The sequence below is a fragment of the Pelophylax lessonae genome, assembly GCF_965119305.1.
Source record: "Pelophylax lessonae genome assembly, chromosome: 4".
Lineage (NCBI taxonomy): Eukaryota > Metazoa > Chordata > Amphibia > Anura > Ranidae > Pelophylax > Pelophylax lessonae.
In genome coordinates, this window is record NC_138771.1 from 579320857 (window position 1) to 579334362 (window position 13506).

Sequence of the window (13506 nt, forward strand, 5' to 3'; positions counted from 1 at the left end):
GAGGAGAGAGTAGGGAGGACCTCAATGGGAGGAGGAGAGAGAAGGGAGGACCTCAATGGGAGGAGGAGAGAGCAGGGAGGACCTCTATGGGAGGAGGAGAGAGTAGGGAGGACCTCAATGGGAGGAGGAGAGAGTAGGGAGGACCTCAATGGGAGGAGGAGAGAGCAGGGAGGACCTCAATGGGAGGAGGAGAGAGTAGGGAGGACCTCAATGGGAGGAGGAGAGAGCAGGGAGGACCTCATTGGGAGGAGGAGAGAGTAGGGAGGACCTCAATGGGAGGAGGAGAGAGAAGGGAGGATCTCAATGGGAGGAGGAGAGAGAAGGGAGGATCTCAATGGGAGGAGGAGAGAGAAGGGAGGACCTCAATGGGAGGAGGAGAGAGTAGGGAGGATCTCAATGGGAGGAGGAGAGAGAAGGGAGGACCTCAATGGGAGGAGGAGAGAGCAGGGAGGACCTCAATGGGAGGAGGAGAGAGTAGGGAGGACCTAAACAGGAGGAAAGAACAGAGAGGGCCTTAGAAGGAAGAGGGGAGTGCTGAAAGGACCTTCACAGGAGAGGTGAGAACAGAAAAGACCTCACCAGGAGAAAGAAAGAGCAGGAAGGACCTCAGCATGTTGAGAGCTCAGAGTGTGCCTCAGGAGGAGAGGAGGAAAGTGCAGGAAAGACCTCAGCAAGATGAGGAGAGAGAAGAGAGGACCTTAGCAAAAGGATTAAAGAGCAGGGATTACCTAATTTGGAGCAGAGCACAGGGAGGGCCTTAGCAGGAGGAGGAGAGTGCAGAAAGGACCTTAACAGGAGAGGAGAGAACAGGAAGAACCTCAGTAGGAGAAAGAGAGAGAAGGGAGGACCTCATCAGGAGGAGAGCTCAGAGTGGGCCTCAGCAGGAGAGGAGGTAAAGTAAGTGCAGGAAAGACCTCTGCAAGAGGAGGAGAGAGCAAGGAATACCTTAACAGGAGGAGCACACAGAGGGGCCTGAGCAGAAAGAAAGGGTAAGTGTAGAAAGGACCCCCACAGGAGCACAAGTTCAAGGACCACTATGGTGAGAAATAATTTATTCTGTTAACTTTATAGTTTTCATATTTATTTATCATTTTTGGCATCTTAGCACTGTTCATATCCACCAGTCACATTCTGTTTGCTTGCACATGCTCTGTTTACCAATCATTTTTTTAGAAGAGCTTTGTTGATTGTGAGTACAGTGGACCATATTTGTGCAATGTGTGTCAGCATAGACACTTGTATTTTTTTTCAGGGTGGCAGTACGGGTGCACCATGAAGAGAGAGCTGTCGCCCTATAACAGGAACTGCATGAATACGGACCTTCATGGCAGGATCAGCAGGTATTATTTTAATAAAAGCTGCAGATGCAAAAGATTTAAAAAAACACTTTAGATATTACATCAATGTGTTAAATCGTATAATACATTTTAGTGATTGGGTTCACATATACTTTAAAATACAACTATAAGTTCCAAGGGGTCACTGGTGCAACAGATTTCCCAGACCTGAGCTGCAGTATACGTGTAGTACAAAGCAGCTGTTTTCAGGAAAAAGGCTGGGTGGCTCCAAGCGGGGCCGTGCAATAGAAATTGCTTGACTGGGACTGAAGGTAAGTATTCAACACAGTGGGCAGTTCTTGTAGGTTAAGGGACTTAAAGTTGTCCTTTACCAGAATACATTTGCTGTAATATTGGAGAAACAGAAGAAACACATAACCTTGGTCGTGAGCCACTACCTATGAACAGCACAATCAAATAATAAAATATATTTGGCTAGGAATTCAGAAGGCATACCATGGATCCAGAGCATGAGACTAAATATGCTGGTCAATAATATCAAGCGTATATTGTGACATTGTCCATCATTAAAATACAAGCAGAGTAGACTTTCAAAATGGTGATAACCATTCACATATACTTGACCCTCAGTTCCTCAGGTAAGCTTGCCAGCACATGCTCCTCCACATCCAGTCCCCCTTTTTTCATTTGTAAGCAGTTGCAGATCTCCTTTGGTAAGGTTGTTAGATTGTTACCCGTAATATCCAAGCTAGACAGCAAAGGCAGCTGTCCAATCTCAGAGGGTATATTGGACAGTTTATTAGAACCTGCATAGAGAGACCTAAGCCTACAGCAGCGGAACAACTCATGCGGCAAGTAAGAAATTTGATTAGCTGTAACTGCCAGCGTCTCTAGACGTGTAAGGTGAACAACTTCTGGAGGGATAAATCTGATAAGGTTATAGCCAACATCTAAATATCTCAACTTAACTAGGTTAAAGAGCGAGACTGGCAAGTTATCAAGCTTATTATGTGAAATGGAAAGTTCCTCCAAATTACGCAAAAATTCAATAGATGGTGGAAGCTGAAATATGGAATTGTGGCACAATCTCAATATGGTCAGACTTCGAAGGCGTTGAAGGGTACTAAGTTCATCAACATTCTGGATGAGATTGGATGTCATATCTACATACTGCAAACTTGTTAAGCCAGAAACTGCACTAGGGATTTTTGAGATCTTGCAATGAAGGAGTTTGAGTTCCACCAAGCGGTTCATCTTTCTAAGCTGGCCTAATAAGCCAAGCTCAGTGTCTCCATTCTGGATGCTTAGCTTAGACAGCTGGCCAGCTACATCCATTACAGCTGAGGGTATGTGGGATAAGTTGCTTGTCAAAGAAAGATTTCGAAGACCACGAAGTCCATGCAGGGACTGTAGACGAATGGTTTTATTGCTGGAACAGTTGAGGTTACCAGATAGGGACAGTTCCTGTACGTTCTTTAAACAGTAAATCCAAGATGGGAGCTCTTCCAAATCTGTGAATCTGACATGAAGGATTTTTACACTTTGCTGAAGAAAACTAAGTGCATCAGGGTCCACTTTGACAGAACAATGGCTTATGTGGAGCTCGGAGAGAGACTTCAGCTGGGACACTGCTCCTAGAAACCTTGCACATGAGATTAATTCCAGCTTAAGAACTTCAACTTCATTTAGTTCATAAACAGATCTTGGTATTGCGGGTAACATTGACAGTTGCAGTTCATACCGTCCTTTGGCATCCCTTCCAATTGTATCTTTCAACTTGTCCTTTGACCATTCGGAGTTCAGTGCAAGCTCTCTGAGCCGTCCTTCACTCACAGCTGACAGAAATACTGAAAATCTTTTGGAGTACAATGAGTCATAGCGGTCTACCATGTGCAACATAAAGGCAAAGTCATTCTTAACATCAGGAACATCTCCGAAACCAGTCCCATCACTGTGTTTTTGAAAAGAGTATGTCTTGAGTGAACTTCTAAATAGCCAAAATAAAGCAAAAAAAGACAAAAATGCATATAGGCAGAGAAATAGAACATAAGTCAACAGAATTTTTTCAAGTATGAACGCCAAGTTGTGTGTGCAGGTGAACATAGAATATCCCATGAGATTCTGTATGCCAGGTTTACAGTTATGCTGGAAACTGAAAGATCCTATCAAGCTAAGTGCATACCCAAGCACTAATAGCACCGTCATCACTTTAAACACAGTCTGTCCTACATAAACTTTGTATACCGCATCCGAGTTTTCAGCATGGCAACGGAAATGACGTATCTTTTCAAACAAAGCTTTAGCCTGTTCTTCCTCTTTTTTATCCAATATTGTGGAGACAGGGGCTTGAATGGCAGGAAATCTAATCTCACCGAGCAGTGGTGTTTTGGGTGAATAGTCCATAGAGCGTGTGCTGCTGGATTTCATACGGTTATTCTCTGGTGGAGGTTGGTCGGTAGTTTCCTCAAGTGCTTTAGTAGTCCATGGAGATTCAAAGCATTTGGCCAAAATGGAAAGAAAGTGCTCAACTTTAGAAGAGGTTTTGGGGTACTTAAACCAAAAATTACTGCTAACAAGTAAAACCAAAGTGTTGATAAGTGTCATATAAGGGAAATATTTGGACTGCCAAGGTACCACCTTGTGGTAACAAACAACACTCACATACATGTACTGCTGATAGTCCAAGTTGGTGAAATGGCCAATCTTTTTTGGAGATAATGAAGGAGTAATTCTTGCTTCATTTAACTCACTTGATAAATACTTGTCAGGCTCTTTTGTCTTTGGCATACACACAACCTTATCCATTGTTATAAGCAGCGTGGCAGAAAAGAAGGACGCCATAAGCATAAGAACAAGAAGATAATCCATGAGAACATCCCACCATGGTTTCAGGGCCTTGAATTGGGCCTGGGATTCGGACAAACTGGCGGCCTCGTTCACAGTTAACATTCCTGAAATAAGACACAAATTATTTATCATGGAGAAATTAAAAAAAAAAAAACCCTAACAATCTGGTTGCAACTTGGTCTGTAATTGGACAGAGAGATGATCGATAGAGCAAAAACTGAGTTTGGTCCAGTGGAGCTGAGATGGATACTAGCAAATTTTCAAGGCAACAGTAACAAATGAGAAAAGTTCTCTAACCATTCTGATTCCTATTTTTTTTTTGACAGAGGCCAGGCTATAGGCTGTACCCACAGTGAGAATGGGCAAACGTCATCTTTTGCCCATGAGTAAACATAAGAGCCTTGTCACATGTTTACAATGCTCATCATAACTGTTTTCCCCAAAAATATGTTTCATACACATCTAAAGCTCAAATACAACTAAAATATACATCCTTCTCGTTCTGCTCTTAATGGCTCTTTACAGGGTCCTTTTTTTAATTAGAAAGAGATGATCTGAAACTATCACTGTACTCTATTTCTAGAAAAACTCAGGTTGTTGAAGAACACTATCCTATTTACCACTGGAGAACTGAAAAATTATCCTTTTTGCCTAAGGTACCAGGTAAATGCTCATTTTGTTGCCTAGAGTAGCAGTAAAAATGACCTTTTACTTACCTTTTCCCTTGCTCCTGCAGGCTACTCCTACCATGCGACAGGTCCCCCAAAGCCTCTTGTCTTCTGCGTTCCATCTGACAGACTCAGATGTGATGTCATCATGTACAATGCAGGACCAACAGTTCTGCATTGTAAGCGAGGACACCCTTAGTAAAAATTAGCATTTAACCCTTGCAGTCTGGGGAGTGCCCTACAGCAAAGGTCGTTTTTTTTTTTTTTTTCCCAGTTCTGTGAGCTTTAGTGTCCATTCACATTGATCCGACTTGTCAGGCGACTTGTCAGCCTCACAAGTCGCGGTCCTCATGCTCCCTGCTGTGTAGTGCTGGAGCCGTTCTAATAGGAGCGACACAAGTCGCTCCGACTTAGAAAAAAGGGTCCTGTACTACTTCGGGGCGACCTGGAGGCGACTTGCATAGACATTCATGTTATGAAGTCCGTGCAAGTCGCGCCAAAGTCATGCTGCATGCGACTTCACAGGCCGCCCCCTAAGTCGGAGCGACCTAATGTGAACGGGGGCTTAAACATTTGTTTATACAATATATTGAATTTATGTAAATATTTAAAAAAAACATCAGTTTAAGGTCCCTTTCACACTTGTGCGACCTAAAAGTTGTGTGATTTTGCCGCAATTTTTTGCCACGATTTTGACTGGACTTGAAGCAATGCCTGTGTAATCTTGAGGTCTTTGGTCCTCAAACGCATCAAAGTTGGACCAAAGTAGTGCAGGGACTACTTTGAAGTTGCACAGATATGAACGGTACTCAGTGAAAATCATGGAGTACGACTTGTCATGCGACTTTGCAGTCCCAAGTCGCAGGACATATCGCACAAGTGTGAAAGGGGCCTAAAGCTTTACAAAAGAAATATAAAAGAAAACTGACCACGGACCATTAGCCTGGGTTCACACTTATGCGATACCAGACATCACATGTGATTCCCTTCACATTGCTGTGCACATCACATACGATGTCTGTGCTGTATGGCTGAAATTGCATCGCATTCGCACCAAAATGGTGCAGGACCCTTTATTTGGTTTTCACTGTAAATCGGATCGCATGGTTGTTCTGCGAACCGATTTCGGGATCTCATTACTTTACATTGACACCCACAGTGGTTTGCAGAGAGCAGGGTGAACTGCCTTCGAATAAGATGCGATGCGGGAACCCGCACTGGAATCGCATAAGTGTAAACCCAGCCTTATAGTTTTCCCTTCAAATCATGTTAATGTCTGTTAAGTGTTATCTGTAAAGTTTTATTGCTTTCTATGTTCTCCATTGGGAAGATCCTCTCTCTCTCTCTCTCTTGTCTTGGTGCCTATTTACACCAAGACAGAAAGTGAGAGGAAATCCAAACTGACACCAATTCTACCAGAACTAGAGGTAAGGATAAATCTTCCAATCTAGCAGTGGTGGCTGGTGTACATGGGGCGCAGGGGCACCGCCCCCCCATCCATGCGTTCGGCCCCCTAATCTAGTTCAATGGGGATTTTTTTTTTTTAACCATGTGATTAGAGCCAAAGGCTCTCACAGGCTAAAACAAAGGGTGGGCTCGAGCCCACCCAGTTGTGCGTCAATAGCGAATGAAAATTCGCTATTGTCACACGGATCCTCCTCCTGGCCAATCAGGAAGCGGGTCACGAGACCCATTTGCCGATTGGCCAAAAGGAGAGGCCATGCTATTGGCCAATGAGGAGGAGGGAGGAGACGCCAGGGAAGCCGCCGCCACCGGAGATGAAGCTGATGGGAGGCTTCTAATGGGGTTAGGCAGCAGTGTTCCAGGGCATCTTTAGCACTTTAATGTAAGTGAGCCAGCGATGGGGGGGGGAGGGTGGTGTGCGAGCTGGCGAGGTTCGGGGGGTATGGAGTGGTCCGCCTGCCACCCCCCCGGGCCCGTGGAGCACCAGCCGCCACTGCAATCTAGACTCCTGTCAAAGAGCCTTATTCACCTCTTTTTGTTGTGCTTCTAGGGACAGGAAATTAAAGAAAATCTCCACAATGGATCCACAAATAATCTGACAGGGGTTTTACCTTTCCCTTACATTCTCCAAAACAACAAAAACATTTTGGCTTTACATACATTGCTAAAAGTACAAGCCTCAGATGATGTAGAAAATCTAAAAAAATTTTGATCCATTTTTTTCTCTTAAATTTTAGTGTCTGCCCCCTAATTATGGAAAAGTGCCATTGAAGGCTATATTGGCTGTATTATAGATCAGGGGTCTCCAAACTTTTCAGCATAAAGGCGTTATCATCATCATACAAATATTCATGGGCTGAAAAAACCTTTTTTATACATGATTGAATCAAATTTATTTAAAATTAATAATTTTTACTTGGGAATTTTTTTTTAATCAGCATGATATACAACCCCAGTCCCAAAAAAGTTGGGGTGCGTTAAAAATTTCCTTAAAAACAGAATGCAATGATTTTTTTATTCACAATAGAAAATAGAAAACATTAAATGATTAAACTGAGAAAATATATAATTTTACGAACAAAAGAAACCAATATTAAAATTGATGGCAGCAACACGTCTCCAAAAAGTTGGGACAGGGCCATGTTTACCACAGTGTAGCATTCCATCATGTTTTAACACACTGTAAACATCTGGGAACTGAGGAGACCAGTTGCTGGAGTTTTGGGAGAGGAATGTTGTCTCATTCTTGCCCAAGCATAAGCAGCTCCAAAACCTGGATCTATCTTTCAGCACTGATGGTGCCTTTCTAGATGTGCAAGCTGCCCTTTCCATAGGCACTAATGCTCCACCATACCATCAGAGATGCAGGCTTTTGAACTGAGAGCTGCTAACAAGCTGGAAGATTCCTCTCCTCTTTAGTCTGGAGGATGCTGTGCCCATGGTTTCCAAAAAGAATGTCAAATTTCGATTCGTCTGACCACAGAACAGTTTTCCACTTTCCAACATTTGAAATGAGCTTTGGCCCAGAAAAGACGGCGGCATTTCTGGATCATGTTCAGATATGGCTTCTTCTTTGCATGATAGAACTTTAGCTTGCAATTTTGGATGGCACGGGAAACTGTGTTCACAGACAGTGATTTTTGGAAGTATTCCTGAGCCCATGCAGTGACGTTCATCACAGAATCATGCCTGTTTTTAATGCAGTGCCGTCTGAGGGCCCAAAGATCACAGGCATCCAATATTGCACTTGAACCTTGTTCCTTGATTCTCAGAATCTTTTGATATCATGTACTCTAGATCAGTGTTTCTCAACTTCGGTCCTCAGGGCACACTAACAGTCCAAATTTTAAGTATTTCCTTGGGGAGATGCAGTCTAGAATACTGCAATCACTGAGCAGCAAATTATATCACCTGTGATGTATTTCAGTTTTCTTGCAAACCTGGCCTGTTAGTGTGCCCTGAGGACCGGAGTTGAGAAACACTGCTCTAGATGATGATATATTTGAAAGTTTTTGCAATTTTTTTATGTTGATGAACAATATTCTGAAATTTTTCAACAATACTTAGATGCACATTTTCACAGATTGGTGAACCTCTAACCATCTTTACTTCTGAGACACTCCGACTCTCTAAGATGCTCTTTTTATACCCGATCATGTTACTGCCCTGTTGCCATTTAACCTAATTAGCCTCAAAATGTTCTTCCAGTTCTTCCTTATTAGTATCACTTACTTTGCCAGCTTTTTGTTGCCCTGCCCCAAATTCGAGACTTGTTGCTGTTATCAATTTGAAAATTACTTTACGTTTTTTCTTAAAATGGTACATTTTCTCAGTTTAAACATTTGATATGTTTTCTATTTTCTTTTGTGAATAAAATATTGATTTATGAGATTTGCAAATTATTGCATTCTGTTTTTATGTAGATTTTGCACAGCATCACAACTTTTCTAAAATTGGGGATGTACATTAGAACAGAGAAAAAACTTCAGTAAAACAAACCAAAGAAATTCCGAATACATTTACGTCCCCCATTCATCTCAGTCCCTATCAAAGTCCACTTTACATCAGGGCCCCTCTTACATCAGTTACCCCTACATAATAGAACCCAGCAGAGTCTGAAAATCTTCCACTGGGCTCTATTTGGCCCTGAGGCCATAGTTTGGAGAACCCTGTTATAGATCAATATTCTTGTGTGCATAGATAGTCATAATACTTGTTTGCGCAGCATACTCAGCAGCCAACAGGTGGAGTCCTGAATGACAAACTCAGATAAGTATCACCAGTACATTCCAATGCCCCTCCTATTCCACCCAGATTAGGTATTTCTCTATTCTCTGTTTCTTTGGATAATGGTGTAGCCTGTATCATAAAATTAATTATAAAGTGCTTTTTTTAAATAATCTAGTGAATTTCTAGAGATGGGTGGGGTCGGTTTTTCTTGCCTATGCTCATGTTTGCTCAGCACACGTAGTCACCTTCCAGTTTTTATAAACTGCACTGCACTCAGCATTCCCTATCATTGGTGTCATTGTACGACTCTCGGAGTCTTGCTTACCTTGATCGAGTGCTGCTGAACTGACAGTCCTTACCTCTTCGAGCAAGCATTTTGTAAACCAGGAAGAAACAGCAGATGTTGATCTTTCTCAATCCAAGACAAGTCTCAGCGTGAATATTTTGCAATCTCTGCAGAGCAGTCAAAAGGATGTGTAGCCCCTTCACCTCGTTCCCCACGGCTAATATTTCTTAAAATATAAGGCACGATTTTTCAGTCTGGAGACACTACTGGAATACTTTCCTTCCCCACTGCAACTAAGTCTGTGTCTTGGCCTCACCCCGTTAAGGTCTTTAGTTTACACCCACGTCAGTCATATGTAGCCTAACAACTCATACAAGCTAATTAAAGGATTATTGTGTATTAAGCAGATCTCCACCTCAAATATTCTTTTTAAGTTTTGGATACAGTGGAAAGGACCCAGTCGGTTCTTTAGTGATGTCCATGTCCAGGATCAGGAAATGTTCCCCTTCTCCAGATCAGGTAACTGGTGCTCAGCTTTGAGGAAAGCATTCAGGTTTCCCCTCTTTGCAGTGCATTCTTTATGTAGGTTTATGGAGGGTCCACTATAGAGACAAGTCTCATTGAAGAACTCTAATGTGGCAGGAATAGAGCCAAGAACTGCTTCATGATGATCACACTGCTGGATACAATTTTTGCAAAGATTGTTCTTTATATTCTTTTAACCCTCTGCACGCTCCACCTAAATGCTCTTTTGAGTTTTGGATAGGGTGCAAAGGGTTTGATATCCCATCAAGTCCTTGGAGATGTCCATGTCCAGAAAAAGGAAATGTCCCCAATCTCTGATCTACCACTGCAACTGCTCCCAGATTTGAGCAGAGTGTCCTGGTCTCTTCTCTTTGCTATGCATTCTTTATGAATGTTTATGGAGAATCCACTATGGAGACACTAGTCTCATGGAAGACCTACAAGGTGACAGAAACAGAGCCAAGAACTGCTTCAGGGATATAGAGCACTACTGAATACATTTCTTGCATGGATTGATCTTTATATTTTCATAACCCTCTGCACACTTCTCCCAATATTCTTTTCAGTGTTGGATAGTGTGGGATGGGTCTTTAGTAATGCCCATGTCCAGGATAATAAAATGTCCCCCATCTTTGGATCTACCATGGTCACTCTCGTGACTCTGATAATCCCCTGAGAATGAATGCCAACATTTGTGTAACGCTGTTTACTGCTTCACCTTTACTGTCCAGTCAGGAGGAAGAGGTAGAAATAGGATAGCACTGTATGCCTTATTTGTAAGTGGTGTTTTTCATCTGGATATGTGTGTGGGGCTGTTTAAATCTCAGGACTGAATAGACAAAAATACATTTTTTTTAGCAGGTAATACAGCTCCCTTATTATGTGGATGTAGCCATTTGCCAGGAGTTCAGCTAGCCCTGTCAGATCCCAGTTGTTGGTCCCTACAATAAAAGAGCACAAATACTTCTTGGACAACCTATATCTTCAAATTCCCTCCATTCCAGCAATGTATTCAGCTCTTTAGCAGTTGACACTTATGGAAAAGCCAGTGCCTGTGTCCCCTTTTCCTCCCCTCCAAATCTTTTGTTACCACAGGACTTAGCAGTATGATGGCATCCACTCATAGTCCAATAAGCAAATTTATGGTGGCAAGGTGGAGCAGAAAGCTGCAAACTGCAGTTCAGCAAGGGGAAACCCCCATTGTTATCCCCACATTTCTTTTATGAAGTCTTTAGGCTAGTCAGTGTGACTTCACAGGGTCCTCTTCTGCAGGCTGGGTGCTCCGTACAGATGCATACCTCCCAGCATTCTGAAATGATAAAGAGATAAACCTTTTAGCTCACAGTATGTAGGCAATGGACATTTAGATCTTCTCTAAATTCAGAACATAGAAAAAAAATTATCTGATTTTGATTGGGCACAGTAAATCTATACAGGGCCTTCTTTACCACAGGGCAAAAGGGGCAGCTGCCCTGCACCCAGTCATTGTTGTGGGGCCCAAGGCAGCTTCCCCTTGAGCCTGCACTGCCCGCAAATAGTTGATAAGTGAATTCGGGAAATGTTTGCCCAGGGTCCAATCAATAATAAAGATAGCCCTGAATCTATATCAGATCTCTTGGGCAAATCAAACCATGTACTGTATATACAATCCATATGGGACCAAAAGAAGTCCCGTTTCTCATAAAAACATAATGATGAATGTCCGCCAGATATCACTGGCGTTCCTCCCAAACACACATCCACGGAAGAATTAATTGCAAGTCTCCTTTGTGTAACCAAGGAAACACGTCTGCCAATTCTATTGCCATAAATCATACCCAGTTCTTCAATAATCTTTATCCTAATATTTCCTTAATATCCTATTTAAGTTTGGAAAGTTTCCTATCAAGAAAATATCTTGTTGCCTGTAGCAACTAAACAAATTTCTATCAGCATTAATGACAAGTTGATGGGTTTCTATGGGCAACAATATTCTCATACAGGTGGTCACCACCTGGGTGGTATTTTACTGGCCTAGCTAGTGAAAATTTACCTTTTTATCAATGTTACTAATAGGAAAGAGATTGTAAGGCCCTAGTTTTTGCCCAAAAAGGTGACAACCTTACTCAGGCATAAGCCCCAATATGTCCACCACCAGTGTAGTCACATGGTAGTCATGTGCCTCAAAACTTTAAACTCACTATGGCCCCATGCATGCGTGTTTTCCCTCCTCTTCTGAACATCTTTTTCCTGGCAAGAGAGAAGCAGCAAAAAATACACGCCTAAAGCTGCTTTTTAGCATTCAATCATTTCATTGGCCAGAATATTAATTTATTCTGCCCACGGACATAATTGAATTTTCAAGCGCTAAACCCATTTAGTGTTCAGGGGCATCAGGCTTTTTTTGCTGAAACACTCCCCTCTCCTAAATGCACAAGTGATGGGTTTTTCTCTACCTCTAAATGCTCCTGTTTCTAAATGCCAGTAAACATCTTTGTGTGCATAGACACATGGGCTAACTTGGAGGGACGTTTAGAGACAGAAAAAAAAAAGTCAAATACCCTTAACTTAAAAGCTGCGTTGTTGATGCCCAGAGTGCATGAGGCCTATGCCTACCAATCATATCTGTACCATATGACTGAAAGTGGGCCTGTCCATTAGTAACAGATCCCACAGACCATCCATCAAATTACTTTTTGCAACCTGATTGTAATAAAAATAATAATCTAGCCACACCAGGGCCGTCTTTAATATTGATTGGATCCTGGGGATGGCCTTTCAGGAATAAATGTCATGCTGCCTGCAGTAGAAGGACCTGCCGCGCAGTGGCGTACTAACGGGGGGGGGTGCCGCCCCGGGTGTCAGGCTGCTCGGAATATCAGTCAGTGTGAAGAAGCTGCAGTTTCTAAAGTCCGCGCTGCTCGCGGGGGCGGCGGCCGGCGGGAAGAAGGTGAGCACTGAGCAGCCTCCTTCTGTGTAACTGTCTGGACAGGAGAGGAGATGGGACAACTGGATATAGAAGGATTTATCTTTCCGTATTTCTCCTGCTGCTGTTGAATGGCCGATTCTCCTCTCCCTCCTGCAGTCAGTTAGCGGCAGCAGAAGGAATATGTAAAGATCAAATCATCTATATGCAGCTGTCCCATCCTCTCTCCTATACAACTTGCTGGCCCCCTAGTGCTCTCCAGCCCCCCCTCCCCTTGCTCTTAACACCCCCCCCTTGCTCTTAACCCCCCCCCTGCTCTTAACACCCCCCCTTGCTCTAAACACCCCCCCTTGCTCTAAACACCCCCCCTTGCTCTTAACACCCCCCCCCCTGCTCTTAACACCCCCCCCCCTGCTCTTAACACCCCCCCTTGCTCTTAACACCCCCCCATGCTCTTAACACCCCCCCCCTGCTCTTAACACCCCCCCTGCTCTTAACACCCCCCCTGCTCTTAACACCCCCCCTTGCTCTTAACACCCCCCCATGCTCTTAACACCCCCCCCCCTGCTCTTAACACCCCCCCCCTGCTCTTAACACCCCCCCTGCTCTTAACACCCCCCCTGCTCTTAACAACCCCCCTGCTCTTAACAACCCCCCCTGCTCTTAACACCCCCCTTGCTCTTAACACCCCCCCTTGCTCTTAACACCCCCCTTGCTCTTAACACCCCCCCTTGCTCTTAACACCCCCCCCCCTTCTCTAAACACCCCCCCTGCTCTTAACAC

The 13506-nt window shown here is 43.5% G+C and overlaps 1 protein-coding gene across 2 annotated transcripts; it reads right to left on the minus strand.

The window, feature by feature from the left end:
• Window positions 1–1904: 1904 nt before the first annotated feature.
• Window positions 1905–9567, minus strand: LOC309553968 (volume-regulated anion channel subunit LRRC8D-like). Of its 2 annotated transcripts, none has more exons than XM_082255482.1 (2): window positions 9367–9567; window positions 1905–4249 (listed from the first exon to the last, which is right to left on the minus strand). In XM_082255482.1, the coding sequence occupies exons 1-2, from the start codon at window positions 9380–9382 to the stop codon at window positions 1908–1910; spliced, it is 2358 nt and encodes a 785-aa protein (XP_082111608.1). In that variant the 5' UTR covers window positions 9383–9567; the 3' UTR covers window positions 1905–1907. The 2 variants fall into 2 exon arrangements, with proteins under 2 accessions (XP_082111608.1, XP_082111609.1); XM_082255483.1 differs by having other exon boundaries at window positions 9333–9567.
• Window positions 9568–13506: the final 3939 nt, after the last annotated feature.